We start from the raw sequence: 12,649 nt of genomic DNA, 5'->3' as shown, positions 1-12,649 counted from the left end.
ATGTAATGAAGGGTATTCTGACGCTGTACTGAACTACACAGTGAAGAACATTAAAAAGAAAGGAAATGTGAAGACCAGAAGTGGGTATCAGAGGATGAAGGTGTGTATGGAAACACAGGAGAACATGAGAATTCTGTGTCTAAAGAAGCTATATCTTGATTCTAAAGACATGGTGCTCAAAGTAGTGTTGTTTCTCCTTTCCCAGCCTTTGGAAATTACACCATTTCAAGCTCAAGTGCAAATGTGATGAACTAAATTCAGCAAGACTTTTCAAATAATTAAACAAATACACAAGTAAGATCCTGGCCAATATATAAAGACAAGAACAACCTCACAGGCTTTTTTTCTATTTACATTGTAAAAATTCTGCTAGTAGCTATTAAATGTAGTCATGTATAGCCAGAGAGATGGCCAGACAGACACTTATGTATTACAGCTGTCAGCATAACTGCTGTGGTTCGTTTTGGTGTGGGGGGGGGCACCCCGGGGTGTCCCCGGAGGGCCCCCTAGGCTGCGACTTGGCTGGCAGCAGCAGGCAGGCAAGGTGACTCCAGACGGCTTCTGAGGGTGCTGATTAGATGAAGGTTTATTTGGGGTCCCATCCCCGGGAACAGCATGATTACTGAGCGGGAAGGGGGAAGGAGGAGGAGCCTAAGGGAGGGAAGGGGCAAGAGGCGGGGAAGAGGCTGGGAGAGAGGAAGGGCTAAGAGAGCGACTGACTTCACCAGCACAGCTTAAGAGGGAGATTGACGTGGGCGCGGAATCAGACTTGGGCCAATGGGATTACAGGTACATGATGGTTCAGGGCAGGACCACAGGCTTAGAATATAACATACATTTTGGGGGGGTGAGACAGGGCATACCATTTCAATAAAATGCAATACGACACATAACAACTTAGGGTAGTCCCCCTCTTGCAAAAGGAATACTGAGAGATAAACTTTGAAAATCAACATGTTGTTTTACCTACAGCAGTACAGTAACATTAGCTAGTATAAAGCCCACACCTGCCAGTTGTCAAATGATGTTTGGATATCTGTTATAGCTTGGGAATACTGCTTAGTGGACAGGTCCACAGTGCTCTTCACTGCTCTCTGCAGTTCTTTCCACCTAACAATGAGGTATTAACCTTTGCAAATAAATGTGGTGTTTGCTTGTTGTTTTTTGTTTTGTTGCTTGGGTTGGGGTTTTTTTCTGTTCTGTTGGGGGTGACCACCTTTTAGACGGGGTGATGGTGGTTGATTTTGCTCTTTTTTCTTGTAAGGTTTTTTTATTGCACAGAGAAAAAAATCACTCCAACCAGTAAAAATGAGAATTGAAAGATTTATTTTACCTTAACAGTGTTAACAAGCTGTCCGTCGAGGTAGAGCACAGCTGTGCTGTTCTTCAGCATGCCTTTACTCATGACCAGAACTAGGTGATGCCACTGGCCTTCCACAATGAGGTCACCGCAGCGGAAACGGGCACAACAGGGAAGAATTTCGTAAAATGATGATTCCTCACTGAAGTCATCAACTAAAAGAAAAGCATCAGTTAGTGGGCACCAGCAGAAATGTTACAAGAGCTTAAAAATCTCAGGATATATTCAGACTTTTGACAATTGTATTTTACTTCTCACTTTCTCCACTCCCTTCAAAATTTTAGCTGGAATTACTAGTTGGCGCAAGTTTTTACTTTCTCATGCTGCCATGCAAGTCACAGAAAGGTATTTTGTTGTTTTCCTAAAGAAGCTTCTACAGCAGCAGTCACCAAGAACCAATAGATGTGTCCCCAAACCCACAGAGTTATTTTTCATCTTTCTCACACTGTGAAGAGGATGATACCCATGTTCCAGGCTTTTTATTCCCACTTTTGCATCACAAAAATGACCCTTACTCAAAAGCTGTCCCAATAGAAAAAAAAAAAAAAAAAAAGAAAGAAAAAAAGATTCCCCAAAACCCAGGAAATGTTTCAACCATGAACTTTTCAGATCTCTCTTCATTTTTTCATACTGAAGGAAAAGAAACCATTAATCCTCTTACCACAACAGCTGCCTGCACAGGGAGAACAGTAATTTCTTTAGAAACAGCACAAGGAAAATGTTAAAAGCAGAGTATTTAGAACTAACATTCAGATACAAAAATAATCTCAAGTTATTTTACATAGCCTAACATCTCTAAGCACAATTCTTGCTCTCAAAAAGGGTCCTTAAATCACCCCATTTACTCTTACAAGAGACTGTCAGCACTTCCATTCCCTGTGTTGTGCACAGCACTTTCAGTCTCAGTTCTTCAGGTCCCTACCTGCTCAGCACTCAACAGTACACCACCAGCTATGATTTAGACACAACAGGGTAGCACTTGAGTGAAGCAAAGTGTCCTGGTTGAAGTAAAAAACAGTGTTTATAGTCAGAAACCTTCAGATCTTCTCTGACAAAGCCTTTTCAAATCCAGTCTCTTTCAGGGAGTTTGATTATAGGTGCTCACTAAACTAAAAACATATGAACTATAGCTTCAGTGCAGGCTAAAGCAATTAGTGTGAAGATAAATTTGCTTCATTCTCTAAGAATTTGGTCCTCAGAAAAAAAGCACTGTCAGTATCTTCGTAATTTAGGGGGTTTAATTCCTACTTTACACTATGGGTTTTCAGCTCTCAAGTTGCAGGTTTTGAACTTGACTTCTACTAAGAGAGAGTGCTGCAGTTAATGATGCGAATGTCTGCTTACAGATTATTCCTTATTTTCATGGTAACAGTCCTCTTAGTGGTTTGTGGGAGTTTTTTTAAATAACAACAATTTTATATAATCCTTATTAGTGCTGCTTACTCAAAAAGTAAAGACCAGAAGCAGGAACAGGTTTTTGACAACCATTTGGGCTGGTCTGGTGAAGAGCTAAGCCTGAAACACATGCAGAAGGCTGCCCTGCTCCTCTCAGACTGCTCCTCCACAGACTCGGTGTGTAACAGCCTGTCAAAACCAACCACTTTTGGAGGCTCTGATGGAGGACAAGGCTGGAGACAGGAGACAGTTCATCCTCAAGCCCCTGAGTGCACTGATAGCTCTCTCTAGCAAATTTATTGGTATCACCAGCTTCACTTAGATCTTCACTACATCTCCTGTAACCCCTCCTTTGGTCACAGATACTGAATGGAACTACAAACTGTTTCTGAAAACTGAACACAGCATTAAAACATGAAGTGAATGACTGCTTGCCTTCAAAAATCCCTCCAGTACTGGGACTATCCAGACTGAAAAAGCCTTCAACCTATTAGTTTACTATTTCCAAACTTATTCAAAGCAAAGACAGAATTTTCACCTCAAGACCTCAAGAGATGATGTCTAAAATGAATGACACAAGATAAATCAAAGTCAAAACCTTTCAAAACTAATTATGTAATCTCTCCCCTGAATACGTATTACCTGGGGTTTTGGCAAAAAATTTTTCTTTTATATACAGACATCGAATCTTCTTTGGAAATTATAAAAGCTCCATAAATTAATGTTTGTATTTTGCATTTTTCCATTGTCAAAAAATCAGGAACTGGTGAAGCAGCAAAAGAAGTTCTAGCACATGCAATTCTTCTGGATACTGGGTTTAAAATAAACTTGCCGTTGCATCCCTATAATACTGTCAGCATTAGCTGATGACGTGGCACAACTCTTACCATAATTCTGAAGCAATTCTTCTTTAGTTGAAACAATCAGTGAGCGATCTTTTGCCGACAGGACAATGGCAAGGCAGACGTAATGCTGCTCCGAGGAGTTCGCACGCCGCACTACAGTGAGGAGTCTCACAGGATGGTTATTGGGAGGTGTACTAAAATGTTCAATACAAAACCAAGTTGAGTAGCTTAAACCAGATGGTGGTGGGAAAAACCTTTCACCTAAAAATAAAAAGAAAGCCCATTACAGAGCTGCAGTTCAGATACCTACTTGATCCTGTTCCTTTTTTCATATCAGCTCAGCTGATACTAGCTGTATTTTCTCAGATCCCGAAGAAGCCTCTGTTAAGGGAATATCTCTCTACCACATACATGTGACTCCACTTAATATCCAGGATGCTCCCACTAATTCTATCTTACTGCAGTAAGCCTTCACTTTAGTTTTTAGACTTAGCAACATGTTAACTAAGTGACCATGTACAATTAATTCCACAGCTTTTAATTAAGCATTCCAGGTTCCTGTAGGGTGAATAATCCTCAACAACATGTAAAAGTGATGACAAACATTTTAGATGGGGCTTTTGTGATGGTGTGTGCAACTACACCTGTAATAAATGCAGTCAAGGATTCAGCAGAACAAAGTCACAAGTATGGCATTACAATTTGTTCCATATTTCCTATTCTCTACACACTATGACCTCAACTTTTTCTTAATACATCTGGATTATTACTCATACACCTTGGTTGATTACAATTTAGCCTTCTACTTTAAGCTTTTCATTTTAAAGCAATCACACATTTTATATTTTACATTGCTTTTCATTCTCTTGGGGGCAACAGAAACACACAAAAAAAAGACACAAGAAGTTCTTGATTGTGGGTGCACAGTGTCCAACACCATACTATCAGTTCATGACTAACCAAGAAGTCCAAGAGAACTAAACATCAGATACAAACAACTGTTTGTTACCAGTCATACTGGAGTACTCACCAGTTCCAATTCCGCTCACAACGGCACCATCAACAAGTCCTGTAGTAACAGCATTATTTGTAGGTGCATTGTGGGGAGCCAGACTTGGCAAGAACAGGCAGCTGTTAAACACAAGACCAGTAACACTCTGGAGTTTATGAAGTCAGTGTAAGTGGAGTTCAATACAAACAAAACATGGCTTAGGAAAATATAACATAAGCACACGTGCTTTGTGACTTTCTGTAGTAATGAAAAATAGGAATTAATTCTCAAGATTGCTCATTGTGAGTCTAAATTATTGCTAGCACAAAGAACTTTGGCAGTGTATGTCTTTGGTGTGAAGGTATGGAATCATGCCCATGTGGCTCCATAACCTAAGATGTTCCCTTGTGGGCACCTGCATCTTGCAGCAGCTGTTGAGTTGTTCTGAACTTTCTAAAGAGACTGGATCAGCTAAATAGTCAAAGGATCTGACAACTGCAGACAATGACGTTCTTATCTTAAAAAAGCATGCTCTCACACTAACATCATATTCCACCAACTTAGCTATGTTTGGTCCTTACAAGAGCCACTGATGCTGTGGACACAATGAAAATCAATATAAGGAGAAAAGTTCTTAAATTAAAAAAAAAAATTATTATAGAAGCCTTCTTAGTTGGCTTGCTGAAATTAAAAGAAGTCACAGCTGCATTATGTGAGTTACTTCTGGACATGTTACCAGCATCCACAAATCTCCTGAAGCAAACACATTGAAAATTCATTTTGCCAGCCTATTTCAAGTTCTTAGGTCCAGACAATTTTTTTTCTTCTCTCTTATGAAGGATGTAGAATACATCTTACAGTAACATTTGTTTACTAAAAAAATAAGTCTGTTCCTGACTGTACTGGATATTAAGGTTAGATGGAAAATGGAAGCTGCATCCTTGCTTTGCAGAGCTGAAAAGAGAATGTAGACAGCAGCAGAGCTCCCAAGTACTCAAGTTTTTCTATTGTGTTTTTATAACCAAAAAAGACCAAACATTTTCCTTAAACAGATGTTGAGAATGGTGTCATGCATTCCTCTTCTGAATAGTTAAATCATATTGCATGATCCTCAAAAAGTGTCTCACTCAGCAGGTGTTTAATTAGAGAGAGAAAAACAAGCGAGTGGTGCTAAAAGAAAAAAATTAGCTAAGCATCATATCCAGGCTATTCCTACAGTTAGTAATACTAGGTTTCTTTCAGTTCTTTGAACTCATCATAGTTGTCTTGTCTGCTTCATTTGTATTTCTGATACACTTTCACATTTTCATGTTTTTCAACAATTTTAAGTGGTTCTCAGAATACCTGTGCCATCCAAATGTCATTCATAAATCTCAGCAACTCTTCGAGGGTATGTTGGCATCACTTTGTTTTAAAAGGGATGTGAAACCCAGAACTGAGAGAGTCCCACCAATGATACATACTTCTTTTTTTCCACTTTCACACATGGCAAGCAAGCATTTTTTATCAAGATATTAATGAGTGAGAAAGTGGAAATATATGTGATTCAAAGCATTCCTTTCTCCTCTTTAAAGAGTTCATTTGTTCCTTACTTGCAAACAGTCTATTAAATTTTACAAGCATTCCTTTAGGAAAACAGGAAGTAAGCAAGCACTGCACTGTCCCACACTACTCGAGAGCATGGCAGGACCTTACCCAAACCCTTCCAGAGATGTGTCAAACTCGATGAACGCTGGCGTCACCGATGAGCCGTGAAGCCTGATATCATGTGGGGTTGTCATGGAGACCAAACACTTTACTCTGGTCAGGGGCACTGTGCTCCCTTCTGCTGGCTTGAGCAGGCTCCTGCTGATCCGATAGTGGCTGTCCTCGTGCACACCAAAGACGCTGTCAGGACCCAGACCTTCCATGGAGGTGACCATGCTATCTACAGGAGAAGCCAAGAAACAACAGAGTGTTGCAATGCAGGATTGCAAAAGGGAGGCATTTTCAAGCTGTTTATTTGGACCTTTCCAGTCTGGTGGAATAGCTGAATTGTCACACATTGTCAGCTAGTTTAGCCTCTCATCAGATGACGAGCTGGGAAGCATTGCTTTGATTATAAAAATGCTCAAAGGCAGCAAGATGAGCATCTTGCACAACACACCAAGGAAAGTCTGTGGTAAAGGCAAGAGGCCCTCCCATTGCCTCATGTCAGCACGGTGTTCTTTTTGCAGAGGCTCCTCCTCGGATGCAGTCCTGCTACCTGATTTAACAAGCAGGGAAATTTCTGCTTTGTGCTTTTCAGATGCAGTCTCAGAGCTCTTAGAGAGCATTAAGTAAACTTAGCTTAGGTAGTTTAACATAACTTGTGGTATTCAGAAGGTAGCTTTGCATTCTCTTTCCTAGGCTAAAAACTTTCTAGTCTCACATTTTCATAATTTTCCTTTTTTATTTTTCTGAGTGATAATACCCTTATGCAAATATATATATATATAAAAATAAATAGAGCACTGGCCAAGAGATAAATTGAATCTCTTCTTCTCCCTTCTTTTAAAATTTACTGAACTTGATACTATAACATGAATTCAGTTAATTTATTTTTCTTATTTATTTCATAATTTAATGCTTAATCAGTATCATCTAAGATACTTTCTAGTTTCTTTTAAATATTTCAAAAATTTCAACTAAGGTATTTTTAATGATACATTACAGCCAGTCATAAAATGAGCAAGCTGACACATAGAAATAAGTATCTTGTCCTTTGGAAGCTTTTCAACAAATTCTTTGTCTTATAATTTACTGAGACTCTCCTATACTACATGAATAGCCATTCCCAAGCTCTGCAACTCATGGATAATAACAGGAGATTGAGCAGTTATTTTATCTGATACCTTACTGAATCCATGGGAGATACTACACAGATGTAATGATTTGTTGAGTGCACATGAAAGTAGCTGAGAAAAAAATATTGTTAAATAACTACAAATCTAGGACCTACTCAAGACTTAAAAACAAACTACTACCATATTTAACAATTACTTCCTAAAATAAAATCCTATAATAATCTTTGCTGGATATATATTCAATATAAGTACTACACTCCCTCTGGTTTTGGAACGTTTCCAGTCTGATGGTTCTGATGATTTCACATTCATACAAAGCTGGGGTAAAGCTGGGTTTTATGAATGCCTATCTAAAAATTTTAAATAGGTATGCAATTGGGGGTCATGAGTGAAACATTATTTACACACATTTTTAGCAATTCAGCACCTACTTCTCATTTCTGGTTCAAAACTCAGTGAGCTGGGTTTGTGCACTCGGTACTGTTTCAACAACTTTTTGTCCCAGGCTCCACAATTCAAAGGATTTCCCAAGCGTAAAAATTCCCTAAGAAAGAGAATAGAAAAATTTGGAAGTCATTTTCTCTATTTATTTGCCTATAGTGGCACCAAATCTAATAGCACTTTAAAAAAAAGACAATAATTGCTTGCAATAAACATAACTTTTAACTAAGAAAATAATCCAATGCATAATTATGATCCACAACATATCTGATCCATTCAAAACAATTTAATTTTGGAATGCATGCTCTCAAAAGTGTACACTATTTTAAATAATCAAGCCATTTTGATAAAGTAATTTATCATAAAATAAAGCAATTTTGATAATTCCCTTCTCTTCATTTGAAAACTTGGCAGGAGGCTGCTGCATTCTGTTCTGTCCTGAGAACATCAGGACATTGGATGATGTATGTCCAGCAAGTTGAACTCTTCTGGAGAGGCAGATCATAGGCTGAAGTAAGCAACCTCAGCTTTGTTTTACCAGTGTATCCTATTTGGCTGGGGGAATCATTTCACAGCTATCAACATCTGTATCTCTAGATAACTACACTACCTCACTACAGAGCTATCCAGGCTACCAGTGTCTATGCTTAGGGAAGCTTAAGTCCCTGTAATGTGACTATGAGCTAGAGGGCTCCTTACAGAACCCGTTCTGACACAGCTGCCACTAAAGGGAACCGAGCAGCTGTCCTGGCTACAGGTCAGCCAGCCAGTGATCCATAGGAGATAATAAAATTAAATTCCCTCTTACAGCTGAGATCACAGAACCCCAGGACAGTTTGGGTTGGAAAGGACCTTTAAAGATCATTTGGTCTAAGCCCTCTGCTGTGGGCTGGTACTGCTTTCACTTAGACTAGATTGTTCAAAACCCTGTCTAACCTGACCTTGAACATCTCCAGTGATGGGACATCCACAACTTTTCTGGACAACCTCTTCCAGTGTCTCACCTCCTTCACCATAAAAAATGTCTTCCTCATGTATAATTTAAATCCAGTCTCTTGCACTTTAAAACCTGTGGCACTGGTCCTGTCACTACAGGCTCTGGTAAAAAGTCTCTCCATGTCAAGACACAACCTATTTGATGAGAAAAAATGGGATATTGTGCTATCTCTCCCACATCAGGTCACTAAGGCTCTCTACCACTGCCAGCTATTTACAGTGAGCCAGGAACAGTGCAGGCTGCAGGCCTAGTCCAACTGAACTTCAGGGCTATCCTTCTGACCTCAACACCATGGGCTGCAGAGCCTGGGAGGCCAGCCTTTCAAACATCCTTTGGAGTGGTGGATGCAAGGAGTGGTCCTCATCTGCCAGAGCAGCGCTGCATCTTTGCAGAAGTCGTGCGTGGAGCCCAGCTTCACACATGACTTGCTGGTTTCTCTCTGTATGCACCAGAGATTGCAGGATGTTGGCCACTGCCAGCTGGAGATCCAGTGCATGCTGAAAAAGAGAACAGCACAGGGCTTGAGAAAGTGCAAAGTGAGAAGGAAAACAGAAGAAAGGCTTTATACATAATAATAGAAAAGAAACTACCATTAGCAATAAATACAGAAAATTAACTGTACTTAAACACACATGAATGCACTTGTGTGTTTTCACACATGTCTGTGTGAAGAAACACTCTGTACAAAAAGAGTAATTAGTTAGACAAAGGACCAAAACTATGGTCAAGAAAAATAATTCAGGTAAGAATGGTCAAACTAACCTCTACTTTTCACCAGCAAAGAAAGCCAGCTCAGAGAGAACTAGAAACTTTTATTTTTGTGACTATTAAGCTATTCCTAGTAACTTAACTTGGAAACATAATCATTTAGGTTGGAAAAGACCTTTAAGATCATTGAGTTGAACTCTTAACCCAGCATGGCCTAGCCCACCACTAAACCATGCTCCCAAGTGCCACATCTACATGTCTTCTAAACACTTCCATGCCTGGTGACTCAAACAGTGCCCTAGGCAGCCCATTCAAGTGCTTAACAATCCTTTCGGTGAAGAAGTTTTTCCTAATATCCAACCTAAACTTCCCCTGGCACAACTTGATGCCACTTCCTCTCAGCCTATCACTTGTTTGACTTGTTGAGACTGCCCCTCCCCTCGCTACAACCTCCTTTCAGGTAGTTTTAGAGAGAGGTAAGGAACCTCCTTGAGCTTCCTTTTCTCCAGCTAAAACACTCCCAGCTCCCTCAGTTACTCCTCCCACGACTTGTGCTCCAGACCCTTCCTCAGCTCCTCTGCCTTTCTCTGGACACAGTCCAGCATCTCAATGTCTTTCTTGTAGTGAGGGGTCCAGAACTGGACACAGGATTTGGGGTGCAGGCTCAGCAGTACCAAGTACAGGGTCCTTCTGGCCACACTTGCTGATGCAGGCCAGGATGCCATTGGCCTTCTTGGCCACCTGGGCACAGCTGGCTCATACTGTAGACCAGCATCCCCAGGTCTCTTCCAGCCACTCTTCCTCCAGCCTGTAGCACTGCCTAGGGATGCTGTGACCCGAGAGCAGGGCTCAGCACTTGGCAATCTCACACAACTGCCCTCAGCCCATCAGTCCAGCCTGTCCAGATTCCTCTGTAGAGCCTTCCTGCCCTCCAGCAGATCAACACTCTGGCTGAACTTGATGCCATCCACAAACTGACTGAGGGTGTACTTGATTCCCTCATCCAGATCAATACAGATACTAAACAGAACTGGCCCAGTTCTGAGCCCTAGGGAACACCATTGGTGACCATCTGCCAGATGGGTGTAACCCCATTCACCACCACCCTGGGCCCGGCCACCCAGACAGTTTTCAACCTAGCAAAGAGTCCATCCACTCAAGCCATGAGCAGCCAGTTTCTCCACAAGAATGCAGTGGGAAACAGTGTCAGAAGCTTTACTAATGTCCAGGTAAACAACATCCACAGCCTTTCCCTCATCAACCAAGAGGGTCACCTTGTCACAGGAGACCAGGTTAGTTAAGCAGGATCTGCCTTTCATAAAGCCATGCTGGCTGAGCCTGATTTCACAACTGTTCTGTACGTGCTGCAGATACGTAATGGGATATGTAATGATCTGCTCCATAGCCTTCCCCAGCACTGGGGTCAGACTGAGGAGCCTGTGGTTCCCCTGATCTTCCTGGCCAGTCTTGTAGATGGGCATCACATTGACTAAACTGCTGTTTTACAGCCAGCTGTAATTTTCCTGATTAGCCAGGACTGCTGGTAAATGATGAAAAGTGGCTCAGTGAGCACTTCCACCAGCTTCCTCAGCACCCTTGGGCAGATCCCATCAGCCCCATAGATTTGTGAGTGTTTAAGCTGTGTTGCTAACTACTTCTCCTTGGATTATACAGGCTTCATTCTGTGCCCCACCACCGCCATAACCTCTACAAAACTAAAGACATACACAACATAATTGTCAAATTCATGTCGTGAAGGCATAAAGTTACAGCATTCATGACCAGTAGAGACCAAGAAAGAGGAATCCAGTAATTCTTGCAAGCTTTCAGAACCCTTTTTTTTTTTTTTTTTTAATGAAAAGTATTCTTCAGGGAAGACATCTCAAACAAAAAATACGTAAGCAACTTCCAAAAATGTCCAACAAATCCTTCATATACAAAGTACCAGAAGACATTTTGGGTTGGGAATTGTACAAAGCAACTTTAGAACTAGAACATATTTAGAACTTTAAACTTTAACTAGAACAAGTAGAACAACTTCATACTCCAGCTACTTCAAACAGTGTGCATAGCCCAAGATATGATGTTCAGTCCTGTGTCCTCACAGTATACATTAATACCTGATACATCAGGGAAAACATGAATTAATCACGGTGCTTGGAAACTTATCTGATGGCCACTTCAGACCTTTCTTTAAACTTACGTTACTAACAAGAGTTTGAAAGAGATAAACAAAAGAAAGCCTACGAAATAAAGCAATTCCTCTCAGATCTCTATGCCACCAGTTATACAACTCAACCTGTGAAATATATTAGTTTTTCAGCACAAAATGAGAGGACATAACCAGCTTTCCTATTTCCCACAGCCATCCTTTTCCCCAGCAACTCCCAAAGCTTCAGACCATACTTTTTTCCCCTTACCTCTGGGTGTGTAGCTGATCCAACAGAGGCCAGAAGATCCAGCATTGCAAGCATAGCACCAGGGTGAATAATGACTGCATCAAAGCTTTGTATGGACGTGGGTCCTGTTTGAAGTTTCACATCAGCTATGTTTTTCTGAGGGCAAACAGGAGGTGTTGAAACAGAATGATATGCATGCCTGCAGGACAGAAAACAGCCCATGGTTACAAGACCCAGCTGCATTTTTCAAACAGCTGTAAAACTGTACTGGCCTATAGATGTTACTCCCTTTTCCTTTCTCTTCCCTCAGTTAGACAGAACAAGTGTTCCTCTTCTCAAACCTGTTGGGCATGTTTCTCTAAAGACAGCCTAGAGAGGTTTCATTCTTGAATTTGGAAGTGTCTTTCCCAGATGCAACATTGTTTCAAGAACTTGACAGATTGTTTTTATTGCCTCCCTCTTTTTATTCTAGTTGCAGCAGCAGCACACAACTGCAGTGAGCAACCTACCACTGCTGTTCTCTGGATGTGTGTCTCCCCGTTTGCTTTTCATTAACAACTGATTATGAAATGTACTATCACAAAACTCTCAGCAATCTCTAATCAGCCTAGGGGAATAGAAGGGTAGTCTCTGTGGTTACTCATGCCAGCAATCTGTATGTTCTCAGTCCTTCCATGACTGCTATGGC

At 40.9% G+C, this 12,649-nt stretch overlaps 1 protein-coding gene across 5 annotated transcripts in view; it reads right to left on the bottom strand.

The window, feature by feature from the left end:
* WDFY3 (WD repeat and FYVE domain containing 3) overlaps positions 1 to 12,649 on the bottom strand; it is a 154,170-nt gene that overhangs the window by 50,784 nt on the left and 90,737 nt on the right. For all 5 annotated transcript variants that reach the window (XM_041479802.1, XM_041479793.1, XM_041479773.1 and 2 more), the window contains 7 exons: positions 11,983 to 12,160; positions 9,137 to 9,351; positions 7,848 to 7,960; positions 6,287 to 6,518; positions 4,631 to 4,731; positions 3,643 to 3,861; positions 1,334 to 1,515 (listed from right to left, as the gene is read on the bottom strand). In XM_041479802.1, coding sequence (XP_041335736.1) covers positions 1,334 to 1,515; positions 3,643 to 3,861; positions 4,631 to 4,731; positions 6,287 to 6,518; positions 7,848 to 7,960; positions 9,137 to 9,351; positions 11,983 to 12,160 — 1,240 coding nt within the window. The remainder of the gene's footprint in view (positions 1 to 1,333; positions 1,516 to 3,642; positions 3,862 to 4,630; positions 4,732 to 6,286; positions 6,519 to 7,847; positions 7,961 to 9,136; positions 9,352 to 11,982; positions 12,161 to 12,649) is intronic.

This window comes from Pyrgilauda ruficollis, unplaced genomic scaffold (genome assembly GCF_017590135.1).
Source record: "Pyrgilauda ruficollis isolate IOZ18807 unplaced genomic scaffold, ASM1759013v1 scaffold114, whole genome shotgun sequence".
Taxonomy (NCBI): domain Eukaryota; kingdom Metazoa; phylum Chordata; class Aves; order Passeriformes; family Passeridae; genus Pyrgilauda; species Pyrgilauda ruficollis.
The sequence above is the reverse complement of the archived record's forward strand: the minus strand, read 5'-3'. Positions and strand labels throughout refer to the sequence as shown.